At 37.3% G+C, this 23128-nt stretch overlaps 1 protein-coding gene across 1 annotated transcript in view; it reads left to right on the top strand.

The window, feature by feature from the left end:
- The window catches only part of Cpsf73 (cleavage and polyadenylation specificity factor 73), a 46698-nt gene extending 25707 nt beyond the window's left edge, over positions 1-20991 (top strand). Inside the window, exons 6-7 of the mRNA XM_073957073.1 lie at positions 20350-20795; positions 20864-20991. Coding sequence (XP_073813174.1) covers positions 20350-20795; positions 20864-20953 — 536 coding nt within the window. The 3' untranslated portion in view covers positions 20954-20991. The remainder of the gene's footprint in view (positions 1-20349; positions 20796-20863) is intronic.
- Positions 20992-23128: the final 2137 nt, after the last annotated feature.

The raw sequence follows: 23128 nt of genomic DNA, 5'->3' as shown, positions 1-23128 counted from the left end.
GACTGCGGAGCACTAAAAATTTTAGTGTTCCGACTGCGGAGCGCTAAAAATTTTAGTGTTCCGACTGCCGGAGCACTAAAAATCGTAGTGCTCCGACTGCGGAGCACTAAAAATTTTAGTGTTCCGACTGCCGGATAACTAAAAATCATAGTGCACCACGTGTTGGAACACTAAAAAATAATAAAGGTATTATGTTTTTTAGGAAAATTAAATTTTTGGTTAAATTTGATCAAATAAAAAATAAGATAAACTGTTGCATCCTTGTATGTTTAAAATACATAGTTAAACACATTGCGAAATTTGGTCAAAATTATGAAAAAACAATATTTAGTTTTTTTGTGGAATGAAGCACAAAGATCGTCGTGCGGAGCACTAAAAATCGTTTTGTACCACGTTTTGAAACTATAAGGTAATGAACGATACATGAATTTATTAAGATTTCTAAGGAAATTAAATATTATATATATATTTTTAATAAATAAAAATTAAAAGGAAATGTGAAAAACATCTGATTTGGTTTTTGGACAATGGAGCACTATAAATCGTAGTGTTCGTCAGCGGAACACTAAAAATCGTAGTGTTCCGACTGTCGGAGCACTAAAAATCGTAGTGTTCCGACTGCCGGATCACTAAAAATTTTAGTGTTTCGAGTGCCGGATATCTAAAAATAGAAACAATGGAACAATAAAATTGTGGTGTTCGGCTGTGGAGCACTAAAAATCGTAGTGTTCCTACTGCCGGATCACTAAAAATCGTAGTGTTCCGACTGCCGGATATCTAAAAATCGAAACAATGGAACAATAAAATTGTAGTGTTTGGTTGTGGAGCACTAAAAATCGTAGTGTTCCTCCTGCCGGATCACTAAAAATCGTAGTGTGCTGACTGCCGGATAACTAAAAATCGTAGTGTACCACGTGGAATACAATAAGGTAATGTACCACACATGAGTTTATTATGATTCGTGAGGAAAATTTAATATTTTATGTTTTTTTTTTTATAAATACAAATTAAGAAATAAAAATTAGTAGGAAATGTGAAAAACATCTAACTGGTTTTGGACAATGGAGCAGTAAAAATTTTACTGTTCGACGTTTAGGTAATCATCTGGTTACTATGATTTATGAGGAAAATTAAATATTTGATGGCTTTTGGGTCAAGTAAAAATATATAAATACAAATTAAGATGACCATGTTATATCAATGTACTTAAAAATAGTTACACAATTTGAGAACGTTAGTAGAAAATATGACAAGATGTATGCGGTACAAATTTTTATAAAACACTATTTATTACATTTTTTGTTACATATAATCTATAATAATACACGTTACTGTGGTTGCACATTTAGACGCTCAGTATATACATACGTATCAGAATAACAATACTTAGTGTCATAAAGATGTACATATTCGTATAAAAATTGTCTTCTTGATCTTCATGAATTACTTATTTTTTTAATATGTGATAACAACACAATGTTTGCGGAAATTGTACATGTAACTTTTTGTATCAAAAACAAAATTCCTCAGTGAATGCAGTTGAAAAATGTATGTCCAAAAATCAAATCAGTCGTTTTTCACGTGTTCTATTAATTTTTTTTTAATTTGTATTTATTAAAAAAAATTATAAAATATTTAATTTTCATCACAAATCATAATAAACTCATGTATCCACAGTCAGAACACTACAATTTGTAGTGCGCCATTGTACAACAACCGAATCAATGTTTTTCATATTTTCTACTTAAGTTCCCAACGGTATTAATTAATATGTATACATACGATTTAACATGGATTTAAGAGGTGTATCTGAGTTTTTATGTCTTAATTTGTACTTATCTCAAAAATTATAAATATTTAATTTTCCTCGCAAGTCATAATAAACTCGTGTGTGGTACATTATCATTACGTTATTTTTTAGTGTTCCGACATGTGGTACACAACGATTTTTTAGTGTTCCGACTGCGGAGCACTACGATTTTTAGTGCTCCGACTGCGGAACACTACGATTTTTAGTGTTCCGACTGTGGTACCCAACGTTTTTAGTGTACCAAAATGTGGTACACTACGTTTATCGTTGTGCTCCGGAACAGTATCACTAAAATATTTTATAGTGTTTGTGTTCCGGAACACTAACGCTAAAAATATTTTAGTGATACTGTTCTCGGAGCGGTACACTATGTTAGTGAACTGTTTATTTTCGAACTCTGGTTCCTTTACGTTCAAGAATCTTCAAGTTTTACCACTTTCTACTCAAAAAGCGTCCCTTTACTTTTAAAACCATACAATTGGTATGAAGCAGTTCAAAACTTTTACCATTTTCAGAAGTAAAGGAACATACCAATAATGTCTGTTCCAGAACCAGAAAGAATCTAAAATTTTTTACTACGATAACAAGATTTCCTTAGTTTATCGAAAAAATAGTAAAATAATTTTGTTTTTCAAAATAGTCAGGCTTAATCCCATAGTCGTTGTTTTAATATTTTATTAAAACAACTTTAATTTATTAGTGGGAAAAATTGGCGGTGTTTACCAAGGGGTAAGGCAGCAACTTCACTTGCAAACACTTTCACTTTGCAAGTGAAGTTGCTAGAGTTTAGGTAGTGCCAAAGAAATTCTCGATCAGAGTGTTTCTTTGCACACGTATCTATTTGAGCTAGCAATTGGCACTTGGGTATAAAAAGTTTCTTGTTGAAAAACAAGAAATAAGGGAACTGATGAAGATCTGTGGCGAGATCTGAAACTATAGTATTCCCTGCCCTACCCCTTGGTAAACACCGCCAATTTTTCCCACTAATAAATTAAAGTTGTTTTAATAAAATATTAAAACAACGACTATGGGATTAAGCCTGACTATTTTGAAAAACAAAATAGAAGTCGTCATCCCAAACAAAAAAACGCCAACCCTCCTAATTGTGAGACCGGGTACCGTCAAAATGTTGTTTATTGCTGTAGTATGCAATACCAACAAATTAGTTATGTGTTTTTTCGTCGAGAATCGACGAACGCATAGCAGTGGGAAAAATTTGGTTTTGTTTGCAAGTGAAGTTGCTAGAGTTTAGGTAGTGCCAAAGAAATTCTCGATCAGAGTGTTTCTTTGCACACGTATCTATTTGAGCTAGCAATTGGCACTTGGGTATAAAAAGTTTCTTGTTGAAAAACAAGAAATAAGGGAACTGATGAAGATCTGTGGCGAGATCTGAAACTATAGTATTCCTTGCCTTACCCCTTGGTAAACACCGCCAATTTTTCCCACTAATAAATTAAAGTTGTTTTAATAAAATATTAAAACAACGACTATGGGATTAAGCCTGACTATTTTGAAAAACAAAATAGAAGTCGTCATCCCAAACAAAAAAACGCCAACCCTCCTAATTGTGAGACCGGGTACCGTCAAAATGTTGTTTATTGCTGTAGTATGCAATACCAACAAATTAGTTATGTGTTTTTTCGTCGAGAATCGACGAACGCATAGCAGTGGGAAAAATTTGGTTTTGTTTGCAAGTGAAGTTGCTAGAGTTTAGGTAGTGCCAAAGAAATTCTCGATCAGAGTGTTTCTTTGCACACGTATCTATTTGAGCTAGCAATTGGCACTTGGGTATAAAAAGTTTCTTGTTGAAAAACAAGAAATAAGGGAACTGATGAAGGTCTGTGGCGAGATCTGAAACTATAGTATTCCCTGCCCTACCCCTTGGTAAACACCGCCAATTTTTCCCACTAATAAATTAAAGTTGTTTTAATAAAATATTAAAACAACGACTATGGGATTAAGCCTGACTATTTTGAAAAACAAAATAGAAGTCGTCATCCCAAACAAAAAAACGCCAACCCTCCTAATTGTGAGACCGGGTACCGTCAAAATGTTGTTTATTGCTGTAGTATGCAATACCAACAAATTAGTTATGTGTTTTTTCGTCGAGAATCGACGAACGCATAGCAGTGGGAAAAATTTGGTTTTGTTTGCAAGTGAAGTTGCTAGAGTTTAGGTAGTGCCAAAGAAATTCTCGATCAGAGTGTTTCTTTGCACACGTATCTATTTGAGCTAGCAATTGGCACTTGGGTATAAAAAGTTTCTTGTTGAAAAACAAGAAATAAGGGAACTGATGAAGATCTGTGGCGAGATCTGAAACTATAGTATTCCCTGCCTTACCCCTTGGTAAACACCGCCAATTTTTCCCACTAATAAATTAAAGTTGTTTTAATAAAATATTAAAACAACGACTATGGGATTAAGCCTGACTATTTTGAAAAACGAAATAGAAGTCGTCATCCCAAACAAAAAAACGCCAACCCTCCTAATTGTGAGACCGGGTACCGTCAAAATGTTGTTTATTGCTGTAGTATGCAATACCAACAAATTAGTTATGTGTTTTTTCGTCGAGAATCGACGAACGCATAGCAGTGGGAAAAATTTGGTTTTGTTTGCAAGTGAAGTTGCTAGAGTTTAGGTAGTGCCAAAGAAATTCTCGATCAGAGTGTTTCTTTGCACACGTATCTATTTGAGCTAGCAATTGGCACATGGGTATAAAAAGTTTCTTGTTGAAAAACAAGAAATAAGGGAACTGATGAAGATCTGTGGCGAGATCTGAAACTATAGTATTCCCTGCCTTACCCCTTGGTAAACACCGCCAATTTTCCCCACTAATAAATTAAAGTTGTTTTAATAAAATATTAAAACAACGACTATGGGATTAAGCCTGACTATTTTGAAAAACAAAATAGAAGTCGTCATCCCAAACAAAAAAAACGCCAACCCTCCTAATTCTGAGACCGGGTACCGTCAAAATGTTGTTTATTGCTGTAGTATGCAATACCAACAAATTAGTTATGTGTTTTTTCGTCGAGAATCGACGAACGCATAGCAGTGGGAAAAATTTGGTTTTGTTTGCAAGTGAAGTTGCTAGAGTTTAGGTAGTGCCAAAGAAATTCTCGATCAGAGTGTTTCTTTGCACACATATCTATTTGAGCTAGCAATTGGCACTTGGGTATAAAAAGTTTCTTGTTGAAAAACAAGAAATAAGGGAACTGATGAAGATCTGTGGCGAGATCTGAAACTATAGTATTCCCTGCCTTACCCCTTGGTAAACACCGCCAATTTTCCCCACTAATAAATTAAAGTTGTTTTAATAAAATATTAAAACAACGACTATGGGATTAAGCCTGACTATTTTGAAAAACAAAATAGAAGTCGTCATCCCAAACAAAAAAAACGCCAACCCTCCTAATTCTGAGACCGGGTACCGTCAAAATGTTGTTTATTGCTGTAGTATGCAATACCAACAAATTAGTTATGTGTTTTTTCGTCGAGAATCGACGAACGCATAGCAGTGGGAAAAATTTGGTTTTGTTTGCAAGTGAAGTTGCTAGAGTTTAGGTAGTGCCAAAGAAATTCTCGATCAGAGTGTTTCTTTGCACACGTATCTATTTGAGCTAGCAATTGGCACTTGGGTATAAAAAGTTTCTTGTTGAAAAACAAGAAATAAGGGAACTGATGAAGATCTGTGGCGAGATCTGAAACTATAGTATTCCCTGCCTTACCCCTTGGTAAACACCGCCAATTTTTCCCACTAATAAATTAAAGTTGTTTTAATAAAATATTAAAACAACGACTATGGGATTAAGCCTGACTATTTTGAAAAACAAAATAGAAGTCGTCATCCCAAACAAAAAAACGCCAACCCTCCTAATTGTGAGACCGGGTACCGTCAAAATGTTGTTTATTGCTGTAGTATGCAATACCAACAAATTAGTTATGTGTTTTTTCGTCGAGAATCGACTAACGCATAGCAGTGGGAAAAATTTGGTTTTGTTTGCAAGTGAAGTTGCTAGAGTTTAGGTAGTGCCAAAGAAGTTCTCGATCAGAGTGTTTCTTTGCACACATATCTATTTGAGCTAGCAATTGGCACTTGGGTATAAAAAGTTTCTTGTTGAAAAACAAGAAATAAGGGAACTGATGAAGATCTGTGGCGAGATCTGAAACTATAGTATTCCCTGCCTTACCCCTTGGTAAACACCGCCAATTTTTCCCACTAATAAATTAAAGTTGTTTTAATAAAATATTAAAACAACGACTATGGGATTAAGCCTGACTATTTTGAAAAACAAAATAGAAGTCGTCATCCCAAACAAAAAAACGCCAACCCTCCTAATAGTAAAATAATAATAAATTACTTGCATTATTTATAATTCTCTCGTTATACATGTACTCACTTAGTTGGCCCTCTACAGAACATATGTCCTATAAGCCGAACTAAGAAAAGATTTCCATTCCTCTCCATTTGTTGCTTTGCCGTTCCTTTGAAGCCTTGGCCTTCCAGTTCTGGGTGTACAGCCATCGCTCATTCTTATGACATGGCCTAGCCAACCCAATCGTTGTATGGCCTAGCCAACCCAATCGTTGTTTAACTATAGGTTAGGTTTAGGATGCGCAACTGCCGTGCTGACAGCCACTCCACTCGGAGATCTTGAGGTCCATTGTGTTCATCCTGACTATTGGAGTTATGTGTTGTATAGATGTTAACGTGATGATGTGTGAATTGGGTGATTTGTTTGTAGGTGTAGAATGTAGCTATGGATTCGGTGATGGTGTGGAAGAGATGCAAAATATGATGCTGGTTATGGATGAGGTGATTGTAGATGCGGCTATATGGTGATGTGTGCATGCAGATAGTGATGGTGTGGAAGAAAAATGTGATGTGATGCTGGTTATTGAAAATATGATAGTATATGCGGCTATATGGTGCTGTGTGACTGCAGATGGTGATGTGTGATTGTTGTATTTCGGTATCGCTATGTGGGAGGAGTTGGTTGATTAAGGTGGATAGGTGGGAAAGGAGGGAAGCGGAAAGTGGTAAGATAAGAGAGAGGAATAAATAACTGTAGAGCAGAGATCAGATTGTTTATAAGAAGACAGATTGATTTAGAAGATTTTCTAGACTTTCCTAAGTCTGTAATGACCCGCCCCAGAGCCACTTAAGGCTCTTGCAGTATGCTACCAGGACTGGAGGGTCAATAGAGGAGAAGTAGGAGAGAGATTCAATCACATGTACACCAAGTATTCTGTGCCTTTTGACCATCAGTCTAGGACATTGACATAGAAGGTGCTCGATTGTCTCCGTTTTCTCCTCATCCTCGCATAACCTACAATACTCAATGTTATTATCATCCCACTTCCATGCCATAGATCTTATGCTGCAGTGGCCAGTCATGACCCCCGTAGCGATTCTGATTTCTGACTTGTAAAGTGAGAGAAGGGACGCCCTGAGATTGCCGGCCAGATTAACTTCGATACCTGGCAACCAGGTACGTCTTGCCAAATCCTTACGGTTTTCTCCGCATAGAGCTGGCTGAGTTTACCGAGAAAGAAGCAAAGTGGTGGCTTGACATAGTCCTCCACCATGAGGTCCGAGGACTGGGCGCCTCGCCTTCTAATTCGTCAACAATCTCATTTCCTTCAACATTGCAGTGTCCTGGTACCCAACAAAGGTTAGCGCGTACATTACATGTTTTTAAGATGGACCTACAATTTTGAACGATCCTAGATTTAATAGTATAAGATCCTAGCGCCTTGAGGGCAGCCAGACTGTCTACATAGACTGTGACTGTCCTACCTGCGTGGTCCGTCATTCCTACCACTAATTCTAGGGCCTTCATTACTGCAAAGACTTCCGCCTGAAAAACACTGCAATTTGTACTAAGCTTGAATGAGCGTTTGATGTTTAACTCTTAGCAGTACACCCCCGCTCCAGTACCTTCATCCATGTTTCAACCATCAATAAAGATAGAAAGGCTATCGGGTAGTGGTCGGCCATGCTCCCATTCACTTCTATCAGTGATTATTTCCTTCGTTACATCAAAGTCCAGTGAAGGCGAAATATAGTCGGTTTCACTCCCCCCGTTGCCTAGTCCGGTCTGACTGCTTAACTGTTGTAAAATGCTAGCATGTCCAGACGCTGAAGAACGCCACAGGCTTAGCTCCTTGAGCCTCAAGGCAATACAGGATGCTTGATACTGAACCGGAATATCCAGGAGTTGGATGTTCAGTACCGCATTCAATGCTGCCTGAGGTGTGCTCTTTACTGCTCCAGTAATAAGAAGTGTTGCAGATCATTGCACAGTAGCTAACCTGGACAAATTGAACTTGCTGTTCAGGGCGTGCCACCAAACAAGACATCCATAGGTCAAAAAGTGGCAGACAGTACAGCCATGAGGTCTTAAACCTCAACTTGGAGTTCTTACAGGAGTAGAGTGCAACTAGGCCTCTCTTAGTGCGCTCCTCTGTGTTCCTTTTCCATTTAAGCCGATGGTCAAGGACCACTCCCAGGTATTGCGCCCCAGTAGAGAGATTCAGCTGCACACCATCCAGTGTTGGTGGTACGAACTCGACGGTTTTCCTTTTCCTGGTGAATAGCACCAACTCTGTCTTTGCCGGATTCACACCAAGATCATTGACGTGAGCCCAGCGTGAGAATTTAGCAAGTGCTCCTTGCATTAGTTCGGACAACGCAGACAGAAATTTCCCACTAATCAGGATTACTACGTCATCCGCGTAAGCAACTACCCTAGTTCCTAGTCTGTTGAATTCCATGAGTACCCCATTAACACCAGTAGCCAGAGTAAGGCTCCCCCTAAGGAGTGCCTCTGGTGACAGATCTCCTTATGGAGCTCTCCCCAATATTGATTAGCCTGCTTCCAAGCATGCTGTCAATCCACTTTATTAGTATAGAGCGGACACCCATAATTCTAGAACAGGATGGATGGATTCGAGTTTCACGTTGTTAAAGGCGCCCTCTATATCCAGAAAGGCAGCCAGAGTGAAATTCGATTCATCCAGATTCTTCTCTATGTACCCTACGACACTATGCAGCGCTGTTTCTGTCGATTTCCCGTTAATCGAAGCATGTTGTGAATTGCTTATAAGGTCTTGGCTAATGAAAGTTCTTATTTCTAAATCTAATAACCTTTCTAAAGTGTTTAAAAGGAAAGAGGAGATACTAATCGGCCTGTAGTCTTTCGGCAATGAGTGACTTGGTTTCCCAGCTTTGGGAATGTAGGTCACTGTTACCTCCTTCCAAAGCGCTGGAATGTGCGATAGTCGTAGACATGCCCTAAGGATCTTCTGAAGAACAGTTACCAGAACAGTCGGTGCGTTCTGAAGCATCGTTGGAATGATACCATCAGGTTCAGGAGATTTGTAGTGCTGAAAAGTACTGATCGCCCATGAGATTCTGTGATAGCTTACTAGTCCGTCAACAAGTGCCATCTCCTCTGGGGTATGGGTCCTACTCGTGTCCACACTGGGTGTACCCTAATTGGCGTCCTCACTCCCAAGAAAATTTGTTCTTGTCAGCAGATCTAAAGCCTCTAGAGCGGAAGCTATCGTCCCAGGATAGTGATGAGCATTCGCATCACAGCCCATCACTAACCTGCAATTGCCCGTCGTCTCCTCCACTAGTTTGCGCACCAATTCGTGGGTCGGATGCTTCATACGGAATGTAGACATAGGCTAGTACCAAAGCCCTACCGGTGTCTTCGTCTAGCCTCACTACAGTCGTATCGCTATAACTGTAGTTGTAGAGTTGAATAAGATTTAGACTTTTCTTGGGTACAATACAGGTTCTTACCTTCTCACCATTATTTGCGCTTATCGCTTAGTCCAGAAACCCTATTTTTATACAAATAGGTTCCTGGACCAAAGCGATATCTATTTCAGAGTCTGTGAGGAAGAGAAGAAGTTCGGCAGCCGCGGCCTTACAGTGATGCAGGTTAATCTGCACCACTCGAAGGTCATGCTGCCGAACTACCTTACTGTGACTTCGGGATCCGGAACCAAAGTCCACCAGATCCGAAGTACCAGATCCGAAGTACACTCCCCCACAGTCTCTAATATAATTCGCGCTCTCGCTATCTTTGGTGAATCTCTCTCCTTCCCTAAAGAAGTTGAGCAGCCTCCAACTGTCGATGACGAGACCTCTATTTTGTTTCCTGATCATCTTCATCACCTCCTCTACGTCCGGGTCTGGAGGAGGCACCCATGTTGTGGCTACGATCCTTCGAGGTATCTCTTCTACAGAAACCGCGGCCTGTCCACAGCCGTCCCAGAGTTCACCAGTGCCCTCAATCGTCTGGATGATAAAGTCCTTCGATTCCTCATCCTGGCAATAGAGGACTTTGATGCCACTGTGGACGACTGCCCTGCCAAAACCGGTCTTCCTGGCATCTACTTCGTCGGAAGTAATGGTCTTCCTATGAAGACGTTCCACCGTGATTTTTTCTGTTTTTTTTTTTATTTTTCTTATCTATGAACATTGCTGCTTCAGAATCCGCGAAATCTTCCCATGTGTAAGCGGTTTTCATCAAAAGTTAGTTAAGGCGCACTGAGCATGATATTGTTTTATAAGGAGGCGATACAGTCAGTGCATTGTCTCCATTTAAACTTCTATATCTCAACAACCGTAAAACCTACGAAAATATCATAGAGGTCAATCTTGTGGAGCTACAACATTTTCTTTAGGACCATTTACATAGGACTCACGGATTCCAAGCAAAATCGTGAAAACCTAAAGAACCCCTAAAAATGTGAACTTAAATCGCGATTTATTTGAAAATCACTTCGGCGATTTTTTTGTTTCTTGATATTTTTTCATCTATGAGTATTGTAGTTTCAGAATCTGCAAAAACTTCCCAGGTGTAAGTACCTTCCATTTAAATTTGGTTAATGCACACCGTGATAACGGTACTTCCAGGTTTTTATTAATTTCAAGATTTTGTCTATATTTTCAATGTGATTTCGCTGTAACTAGACATTTTGTGTTCTTTGGTGGTATTAAACATCTTGTGTAGGTCCATGGTTGATAGAGGTGCATATTTTGGTATATCCCCCATAAGACGTACCTCCCGTTTTTTTTCACAATTTCACGTTTTTGGCAATATTTTCCAACTGAATTGCTGCAATTTTGATATTTCGAGTTTATAATCTGTATCAAACATTCTTGCCGAAATTCATCAATATATGTCCACATTTTGGTATAGTCCTATATCATGTTAGCTCCCGATATTTGCCATATTTAAGTATTTGGCCTAAATTTTCTACAAAAAAAGTTTGTAAGAATCATGACTTTTTTGAATTTTATCTTGACAAGGTAACTGGTAACAAGTATCAACAATATGAGGCACAGAATATTCTTACTAGGATGGTTAACATATGGACCAAGGGCGTACCAGATTATATTAGATGTAAATAATGTCCTATAGGTCTCAAACAGTGAACATCTGGAAACTACGATGTTTTATGAGATTTTTTTAGTCGCGAGGATGGGTTGGCATCTATTACAATAATTACTAGCTACAGGATATCTCGATTAGGACAGTTCCCAAATCGACTAAAAATGTACCAGGATATATAAACAGTAAACAAGACCACACAGGTGGTCCAGGTGGCCAAAGGAACTATATGGAACTATCTCGTTCACTTCGCAGTTCCAATGGCCCACATTTTTTTCTTTGAACAAACCGCGTATACTTACTATCACACGTTATATTTCATGATGTTACTCATACGTTTTGGAACTAGTACAAGGAACTAGGAACTAGATTACCCAACTCTATTGTTTAGTTTTCTGTGTGGAGCTTAAATCTTGGACAGGCCTTCGCCTTTTTACTTCCGACGACAGATAATTCTTGAAGTGGCATGTGTGTTTCAAAAATAATGGTATAAAAGCCAATTTGCATGATGTTTATCATTTTTTGTTATCTTGTTTTGTATCCAGATTTTTGAAATTCCCTTGCAGAGATAGTGTATACGATCTGACAACTTAGAGAAATCATATCCCGCAACATCCACCTGAAGGTTTGCTGTAATTTCTTCGAATACCACCCGTCCCATGCTGGCATTTACAAAGTTTTTGAACACCATATTTCAAAAACATACAAAAGTAAAAACAAACATTCATACTGTAATCTTAAAAACATAATTTTTTATAAAATAAGATCGAAACGCCGTGGGGGATAGCTAGATCCTCTATCGGGACCCTCTCATTGGCGAATTGGGGAAGCTCAATTTGTCTTTATGACAAGTGGGGTACCGAGGAAATAAAATACTCGGGGGTGACCAAAAACTAGCCTAAGGTGCGGCAGCTGGTTCCTTAGTACCTTTGGTGGGCGGAAGCTGAACCAGCTAGAATGCCACCACTGGAAATCGGTAGGCGTAACCAAAGTTTAAAACGGCTTCCTGTGAACAGCGTCTGAACTCCCGTGGAGCAGCTGCAACTACAGATGGAAAACTACAAACCCTTCAGAAGGAAACGGGAAAACACTAAAGTAAAATCCCTTGCAAATCATATAATAATAATTAATATGGAAACAACAGAAGAAACATGGCCCTCAGTCTCCGGCAATAAGAGGGTGCTAAGAATCCCCGGAGGTAAAACAAAAAAGGTATTAAAAATAGGAACGTAGAATGTTAGAAACTTATACGAAGCTGGAAAGCTCAATAACACTATAAGCGAAATGAGCAGACTAAATATAGACATTCTCGGGACTGAAAGCGGAGATTTTAGATCGGAAAATACTCGAGTATTTCACTCAGGAAATCAAAAAGGAAAGCACAGATAGGGTGTGGCAATAATAGTTAAGAGTTATATTGCAGAATATGTAACAGGATTCATCCCACATTCTGACAGAACAATGATGATAAAAATTAATACAAAACCTATTAATATGAACATTATCCAAGTTTACGCTCCCACATCGGACTCAAGTAATGACGAAGTCGAGGAATTCTATGCAGAAATCGAAGAGTTACTAAAAAACACCAAATCTCATGAAATTACTATTATACAAGGAGATTTTAACGCAAAGGTGGGAAGAGATGAAGTAAATGGAGTCACTGGAAAATTTGGACAAGAAAACGCAATGATAGAGGGGATAGACTGTACAAATACAATGTTTCAATTACATCCCAGAAGACTTTATACGTGGAGATGTCCTCATGATAACCCAGAAAACATCATAAGAAATCAAATTGATTACATAATTATCAAAAAACGATACTCTACATGTGTGATGAAGAGCTCAACTTGCCCCGGTGCGGACGTCCCATCTGACCATAACTTTCTACTTTCTAAAATCAGGATCAAAATAGCAATTACCCGAAAAAAGAAGAGAACACCCAGACTAAACCTGCATATGATGAAGGATCCAACTGTTAAATGCGAAATTAAAGCAGAGATTAACTCCAAACTTGAAGGAGTAAACAAGGAGGATGTGGAAAATATATGGCATAATCTCAAAACAAAGATAAACTCCACCACGAATATGTGCCTACAAAACTCTCCTGCATCGAGAGAAGATGAATGGGTGACAGGAAATAAAACAATTACGAATCCTAAGAAGCCAACAGAAAAATAGAAATTTCGAAAGAAATTGAACCTCTACAGAACCTACACGATGACTTCAACCTTCATAAGAAGTTAAAGGAAGCAGCAGGAGTATATAAAAAAACAGAGCCAGCCACTCTGTTAGATGAAAATAACAAAGCTATATTTGAATTAGCAGAGAAAAAACGAATATGGAGAGAATATGTAGCAAAATTATCCACTGATGCCTTACGAAGAAACAGAAGACAATCTGACTGGAAACGCATTAACAAAGTGCGAAGTAGAGCAGTCAATAAAAACACTCAAAGATATGAAAGCAACAGGACCTGACGATATTCCAGCTGAAGTATTAAAACTTATAGAGGATGAAAATGTGGAACTACTCGTAATACTCTTTAACCACGTATATGACACGGGGAAATATCCACCAGACTGGCTCATTTCAAAATTCATACCAATACCAAAGAAGAACAATGCAAAAAAATGTGAAGAATATAGACTGATTAGTATCATGAGTCACGCACTAAATCTTTTTCTAAGAGTAATCCATAGCCGAATATATCCCCAATGTGAAAAGTATATGGGCACATCACAGTTCGGATTTAAACAAGGAAAGGGGACTCGAGAAGCACTGCTTAGCTTACAGGTACTAATTCAGAAAAGCCTAGAAGTACAAAAGGATATATTTATATGTTTCGTTGACTACGAAAAAGCTTTCGAAACAGTTCGTCACGATAAACCAATAGAAATTTTGAAAACGATTAACATAAGCGACAAGGAAATACGATGTATACGAAATTTATATTGGAAACAGGCGGCATACATCGATACATATAAACGGAGAAATGACGGAAAAAGTAACGATTTCAAAGGGGGTACGACAAGGGTGTATCCTTTCGCCGTTGTTATTTAATATATACTCCCAACGAATATTTATGGAGGCTATAGAGCACCAACGAATAGGAGTACAAATACATGCGATACAACAATATTCGCAAGCACCATATCCGGTCTACAAAAACTTATTGACAAACTCACAGATGTAAGTGAATCGTATGGATTGAAAATCAACAAAAAGGAAACAAAATACATGACCATCAGCCGAAAAAAAAAATACGTATAACAACAGTACGTTGAAAATACAAAACACCGTAATAGAAAAAGTAAAAAACTATAAATATTTAGGAGTTACCATAAATGAACAATGGGATGTTTCGAAAGAAATAACTTGTCGTATAAAAATGGCAAGGGGTGCATTTTACAGATACAACAAGATACTGACAAGTTATGACATCGGTATACAAACTAAAACCAGATTCATCAAATGCTACATCTGGTCTGTTTTATTATATGCATCAGAAACATGGACAATAAAGGCGATAGATGAAAGAAAACTGGAATCATTTGAAATTTGGATATACCGAAAAATACCTAAAATACCGTGGACAGATCGCATAAGAAATGACGAGGTACTAAGAAGAATAAATCAAGATCGCCAACTCCTTAAAACAGTTAAAACCAGAAAAGTGTCATACCTGGGACATATCATGAGAAATGATAAATATATTCTTCTGCAAAAAATTATCAAAGGATCAGTTGATGGAAGACCATGCAGAGGAAAAAAAGAAGTTTCTTGGCTGAAAAATATTCTGACATGGACCGGACATCAAAATGAAAGATGTTTATTGAATGCCGCCAAAAACAGATATCTATATTTATAAAAATCCATTTTTGTTAAACATAAGAAAAATTGTATGTCAACAAACAATCTGTAATTATTATATGATCGCATATATCCGAAACACGGATGCGCAAATAAAGAAGAAGAAGAATATCGAAACAAAATGCAAAACAATAACACCGATTGCTTGAAAACATCCAAAAACCCTATACTAAAAATTCACTAAACTCCGAGTATACTACTCAGTATAATGAAAACTGAATACCGCTCGGCAACTTTCGGCAGACGAGATATTTCTTTTCTAATTCTGGACACTTCCGCGAACATTTAAATATAAATAACGTGAGGATCCAAGGCACTAAAAATCTATTTATTTTCACAATATTAAATAAAAACTCTCACAAAACTACATTTCAAAAGAGATAAATTTTACTACAAAATAAAGATACAACTTTATGATGTTATCAATTAAAAACAATAACAATACCATTAAATTTAACTTCCATTTCTTACTATTGTAATTTTACACATTACTTTTTTGTGATATAACTTGTAACTTGTCACTACGTTAAAGGAAATTCCAATGTCTCAATTTCTTCAAATAGAAATGCTCACTTCTGTGGCTCTGCTTTAGCAAGTGCCGTTAGAAGTTGTAAAAAGAAAGCCGGAATATTAAAATTTGATGTGTCTACGATAGACTTGAATAGTTAAAATCATAATTGGTAGACATCGATTTTCGTATTTTTGTCGCGGGCTGGGACCACAGTGCAGTGGTTCCCGAGCGTTTCGTCGTGTTAGGGGCCGATAAGGTTGAGATGCCTGGTCCCTTCGCAGTCAACAGAGATGTCCGCAAAGGACCCGATCCCTGTAACGGATGCCTTTACAACAGCCGCTGGGCTGGAAACTGCTTCCTTTACAGGGGTCGGAATCTGTTCAATTGGAAGGAAGAGCTTCTCAATGTGAGGATATTTCCGTTCGAAACGCCTCACAAATTAAATCTTCAGTCCAATTCCCCTAAATTCCACCTCAGTGGGGTTTCTGCCAATAAATCTTGAGCAGTAATAGGCGGCCCTACGGTAATATTACCTGTCCTTCCTTTGCCTGGCCCTTTTTGTCTTGGCTGAAGGGGACATAGGGGTGGTCGTCGCTTCCTCCTCCACGGTCTCTTCCACCAAGGCATCTTGCCTGCACAAGGAAGGCTTGTCGGATCCGACCAACGCTTCAGCTCCAGAGGAAGCAGGATCCTCGACTGTAAGGTTGGAACTTTACAGGGCGCCTGAGGAAACTTCTTTGGACGACTGAGATGGGATAAATGTAATATACATCTCATCGTCCTCTTCCAGTCCCATGGAGGTGGGCTCTCCTGGCTCATTCGAATTCCCTGTTCTGTTGTTGTATGGCGTAGCTGACTTTGTCCAATGTCGTCATACTGTCGTCCCCGTCCAAGGATTGGGTCGTTCTAGCACATAGTGCTTCGTTGTCCGTTTTCGTTGCTATGGTCAATATCGAGAGTATATCGGAGTTGGGGGTTTTTAAAGTTTCCAATTTATCATCCATGAAAAACAGAGTTAATGGGGGAGATGAGGACAATCATGGCATAGCCCTCCACTACCATGACTAGGGCTGTAATATTCGCTGAGGCGCCCAGGTATCAATCGAGGCTCCGTTCTAATACAGTTGGTACCCTAACTGCAAACCTTGGGAACACCGATGGGCACGAGGTCGCTTAACACCCCGGTGTTAGGGGATCTTCCTTGGGGTGGAAGATCAGTAACCTGGAATAACCTTTAGTCGCGCACAGCTTCCTATAAGTCAGGGCAATATACTTGAAATGCAGAATATGCATTAAAAATACATTGCCTAGACAAAGAGAGAAGTTCCGCACTTAAGCCCTCACATCGCTTCAAGATTGTTTTCCCCGGTGACGATATTCACCGTTGACGAAGATTGGCCCGTAGATCTTTCGAACAAATGTTTTTGGGGTGACCCAATTATTTCGTTCACCATAGGCTATAGTAGTTCGCACAATAACCCTGCCACTACCTTATAAGCATTAGGGAGCAGACCAATGCCCCTATAATTAGAGTGTACACAGTCTTATTGTTATTCTTCAGCCGGTTTATTGATTTCTTGCCTCATTTTGACCGGGCGGTATATGTACAGTATGCAAAGTTCATATTCGTACACACCTAAAAAATGAATAAAATCGTTATTAATTCCATATTTTATGTGCAAATATGAAATAATTGATAGGAATTACCATAACGAAGAAAGATTTAAGAACAACAAAACAAATTTTTAATTTATTCCGTCATTTAGGTATAGATGGCGCCTGTGTGGGTGGCAAAGTTCGTATTCGTACACCTATAAGCACTTTATATTTGGAGTTTTTAAGGATTTTCAAAGCAAAATACCGGAAATTTTTGTTATTTTCTTCTTTTGGAATGCCTATGCTATAGAAATATGTAAAAATAACTGTAATTTTATTAAAAATTTTTTATGAATAAATAGTCGGACGAATATTTGGAATACTTTGGAAAAAAGGTGATGGACATGATTAACTATTGCAATTTATTCCAGAATTTTGGACGAAAATAGCTAATAGCAGTCCTTCTGTAACAATATTCGAGGTCTAATATGAAAATAAGTGTTGTCAGCGTTTGGAAATGCAAAGAAACGTAATCCGGGATTAGGTAAAGTAAACACATTTTTAGTTTTTACTTGGTGAAAATCGCAAGTTTCGTTTTATATTTGACACTAAATGTATTGAAGTTTTAGAATACGGTTTCGAAAACAATTTTATGTCAAGACATATCGGAAATTACGATGAATAATAAATTTTTAAAGAAGAAAATTTGCCGGAAAATATTGCATTTCTTCAAAAGGTTGCCCTATGTTCTTTCCTGAACAATTTACTTCCTTCTTTTGCAATTTTTGTACTCATTTTGGATCCTTCGGTAAAGAAATATAATTTTCAAGAAGTAAAAACCATTATTTTCTCAATTTTGGCAGCGATAGCCCTCGTTCATAGTAAGCGTAGAATTTCAGTCGTAAGCAGACAGTATGAAAACTTGTACAGTTTCATTTTTCTTCATAATTTCTCACAGTTTTCGACATAAAATGCTTTTCGAAACCGTATTCTAAAACTTCAACACATTTGATGTCAAATATAAAACGAAACTTGCGATATTTACCAAGTAAAACCCAAAAATGTGTTTACTTTACCTAAGCCCGGAGTACGTTTCTTTGCACTTACAAACGCTGACAACATTTATTTTCATATTAGACCTCGAATATTGTTACTGAAGGACTGCTATTAGCTATTTTCGTCCAAAATTCGGGAATAAATTGCAATAGTTAATCATGTCCAGCACATTGTTCTTAAGTATTCCAAATATTCGTCCGACTTTTTATTCATGCAAAATTTTTAATAAAATTACCGTTATTTTTACATATTTCTATAGCAGAGGCATTCCAAAAGAAGAAAATAACAAAAATTTGCGGTATTTTGCATTGAAAATCCTTAAAAACTGCAAATATATAGTGCTTATAGGTGTACGAATACGAACTTTGCCACCACACAGGCGCCATCTATACTTAAATGACGGAATAAATTAAAAATTTGTTTTGTTATTCTTAAATCTTTCATCGTTATGGTAATTCCTATCAATTATTTCATATTTGCACATAAAATATGGAATTAATAACGATTTTATTCATTTTTTAGGGTTGTACGAATATGAACTTTGCATACTGTACATTAAATAACATCTTCAGGGATTGGATTTATGGTATCATTTGTCGGCTTCGCTACTATTGGATACCAACAGTTTGGAAAAATGTTCTTTCCATATCCTCAGCATACTAACTGTATCTGTTACCAAATTACCTTGTTGGTCTCTGCAGGAGGATGCGCCTGCACCAAAGCCACCAGTTTAACGTTTTACTCTTTGGTAGAATTTCCTGACTTCATTCTGGCTCCTGTACATTTCGATTTTTTCACACTCCCGGTTTTCCATTCTTCTCTTTTTCCTGCGGAGAATACGTTTCTCCTCTCTCCTTTTCTCCCGATACCTCTATCTGATTGTAGAGTAGCCCTGTATGCATTTTTTTCTTCGGTATTCAGCAATTAAGCTGAGTGGAATTATGCTGTAGCTATCTGTTGTGATTGTAGTACTTTATTTGCTACGTTTAGTCGGGTACGTACCTTTACTGCAACAAGGTGATGGTCCGAGTTTATGTTTGCTCCTCGGAACGATCGTATCACAACGAGATTAATTGAATTTCTTGTTTTCTGTTATGAAGACAGCCAGGCGCCCTTATGAATATCGAGATGCTTAAATCTGGTACTGCTAACTTCCATTTTTTTGTTTTTGCCGCTGCAAATTCTATCGGCCTCATTTCATTATCAGGTGTTTCACAATTTTCACGGGCAGGACAACGGTCATATGTTTCTTCAATCTTTGGTCTGTTCGTCCTTGTCTTCAGTGGGAGAATTTTGTTTTTATCAGTATTTCATTCACTGGGTTGAAGCTGGATGTTTTACCCTCCGACCAATTACAAATCCGCAACCAAACTCGTGCGCCTCCTTTAGGTGTTGTTGTTACGCCTTTCCCAATCCATCGTATTTTCTGTATGGCAATACAGGAATGCCCCTTGTACTTTTTAAGTACTTCTGCCAAAACGTAAACTGCAGTTTATCTTTACAGAGTGCGAACAGTTCATGTACAGGTTCGCAGATAATAATTCTTAAAAGTGGTAGATGGTTTGTTTTTCATTTCCTTTGTTTTCTCGTAGTATGTTGCTTTTTGGAGGGATGGGTTAATAGACCCACGCCCAACCCAAGTTTTTAAAGCTGAAAACACATCCAACGTTTGAGTTACGTTTTGTGTAATTTCTGGTAGATGAATCAAAGAGAAAGTGCTGCCAAGTTTAAATTTTTCTTTATTCTCCTACCAGAAATGGCACAAAACTTTACTCAAACGTTGGATGTGTTTTCAGCTTAACGTTCTTATGGGTGAACGCGCGGCACGTGTCAGCTCGCTACCTTTAACGGGAGTAAGGCTGCTTCCCAGGTGAAACAACATGGAGGTCAGTGTCCACTTGAAATGAAAAAGGGAGCAAGATAAATCCTGGGATTTGCCATGTTAAATCCTGTCAGGACCTTTGTTTGGAATCTTTCATCCCCTATGTCACCCTTATGCATGCCACTCCTTATGCATGTATTAGTATAATAATTGCTATTGATTTTTTGATATAAATAAATTGTATAATAATATCTTATTTGTGCAGAGTATACAGATATGAGCATGTCAGTGGTGACACAACGTCAATCAATACCCTGGAACAGCTCATTAAGTACGTTGCAGTTATTGTTGGATCGCATTGGTGGTGCGGGTACTGTTCAAGTTTTGGATGAAGACAAACGAATTCGCGCATTCAACTGCGTAGAGCTTACAGTGGATGCAAAAATTATCGTTATGGAATGGCAAGCAACGCCAGTCAATGATATGTTTGCTGATTCCGTACTTGCTTGCATTATGCAGACGGAAATGGGAGGCACCAACATTAAGGGTACAACTGGCCAATCAAAATCAGACCGAACACATTTCAAGGAATGTCTGCTAGAAACATTGCAAGACACCTTCGGAGAAAACTGTATTCCTAAAATGTTCAAAGGAGATATATTACCAGTTAGCGTATCGGGTAAACACGCCGAAGTCAACCTTGAAACATTGGTATGTATATAAATAATTATAGTGAAATTAATGATTATTAATGTTTTAATTTTAAATTTTCGTTATAGGCTGTAGCGAGCGTCGACGATGAAAATTTACGCCAAATTGTAAATACTACAGTCCAAAAGTTGTATCAGTCTCTTGTATCTACTACGTAAAACTAATAAACATAGCATTAAAACATGAAGTAAATAAATCGAGTTTTTTTACTTTGCAGGAGAAAAAGGAAAAAACTGAATAAAACTGTGAAACAAAAATGTTATTTCAAATGTCAACAATTTTCAAAAATATTTTGCCCCCGTGGTGCAATGGTATGCACGCCCGCCTTGCACGCTAAAGGTCGTGGGTTCGATTCCCCGGCCAGTCAACATCAAATTTTCAACGTTGGCGTATTAAGACACGCCGTTGGGACTCAACTGTCAATTCCTTTGCGTATACGTCAAAAAAAACTCATCTTAAATCCATTGGATTTCATTTGACATTCAAATAGTTGAAATCGAGTGGATTTCGTAAATGTAAACGTACTATAAGAAGGGCTGACTTCAGGAATGCAGCATTTGAATTGCAACTATTGGAAATCTAACAAAGTAGACATGTGTGGAAACATTGACACTCTTAACAAAAATGACTTGTCATTTTACTGTTTTAATGAACGCACACATCGCATTACTTAGTTTTCTTTTTGTAAAATACGGGTTTTATTGAAAATAAATTTAATACATATATGGTCTATTCCAGTACTGCAAGAATCTACTATTTTTTTCGATAACATAAAGGAAAAAATGTTATCGTAGTAAAAAATAGTAGCTTCTTGCAGGTTCTGGAACAGAGCAAATGATTGTTGCTGATTGTTAAGCATTCGGTTAACAAACCACGTTTTTTGTGAACTAGGATATATTCGCTAAATTTACATTTTCTTCGCAAAAGAAGAATTCGCAAAAACATCAAGGCTTTATGCCTTTAAAATGATTTAATTGAATTTTATTACATGAATCAACACAGTGTCGTAAATAAAATAATTGGAACAATATGAAACTTTAGACAAGGGGCTGGATTCTTGTTCTATGATAATTTGAAATGAAAAATATACAGCCCTATTCTGAACGCATGGGAGTTGGGAATTTTTCCCATTCCCACATTTTCGTATTCTGAATAAAATGTTGTGGGAGTTTTTCCCATCTCCCCTCATTCTGAATGAAGTTCGAATTAGGAATTTGTTCCCATGGGAAAAAAGTATGCATTCTCTATCTTGAATTGTGGGAAAAATCTCCCAGCAAACAGTGTGGGAGTTTGAAAAAAAAAAGTTTCAAGAAATTTCATATTTTTATGAAATTTCATATTTTAAGACATCTACATGAAAAAATTATTGCGAATATTTATAATCGGCATGCGTTTGCTTAATAAAAGCATACAAAATGCACTGTTAAATATGTCATTAGTAGACTTCCGATTTTGCATATTCTTATATGATGGAAAATTATATACTACGAGAATAGTAGTAATTTTTAGCTTCTTAGATCCATAAAATAACGAAAGAAACAACTTCTTCATTCCGAGGACGGATTTCTTGGATTAAAAACAGCATTTGTTTTCTTATGTATTGAAATACAAGAAAAAGAGCCATGGTTAATTCTATTAACAATTTTTACAACTGTTATTTATTTTCGTAGTATTACCTTCGAATTTTTATCAGATGACTTTCTATTGAAAATCTGTTAGTCTCCTCAACGACTACGACAACGATCACACAAACGTACATATACATATATGCCAAATTATTGTTTTGATTGAAAAAATTGTGGGGTTCGCTTTTCTGTTGATGCCAGAACCTGCAAGAAGCCACTTCTTTTTACTACGATAACAATTTGTCCTTTATGATATTGGAAAAAATAGTAAAAATTAGTAGATTCTTGCAGTTCTGGAACAGACCATTGATTTAAATGTGTACAAATGATCTCTTAACAATTCTATTAATTTTTGTTGCCAAAATAATTCTTAAAAACTAATGTTTTTGTTTTTCATAATACCGATGAGGCGTAAAAAATTTGTCAATATAATAAATGTGAATATGTAATAATACGCAAAAATACGTAAAAATCAAGAAAAATATCAGAAATTATATTTTCGATTTTTTAATATCCAAAATACGATAGCGATCATTAGGAATAAGTAAAACTAGCGATATACTTGTTAAACCCCTAACTCAAATTATTCCGAATGGAAAGTATTGGTCTGTTCCAGAGCTGCAAGAATCAACAAATTGCTACTATTTTTTCCGATAACATAAAGGAAAAAGTGTTATCGTGGTAAAAAATAGTAGCTTCTTGCAGGTT

Source organism: Musca autumnalis, unplaced genomic scaffold, assembly GCF_047663935.1.
Source record: "Musca autumnalis isolate F117 unplaced genomic scaffold, ASM4766393v1 scaffold_1, whole genome shotgun sequence".
NCBI lineage: Eukaryota > Metazoa > Arthropoda > Insecta > Diptera > Muscidae > Musca > Musca autumnalis.
This window is presented reverse-complemented; position numbering and strand designations above follow the sequence as displayed.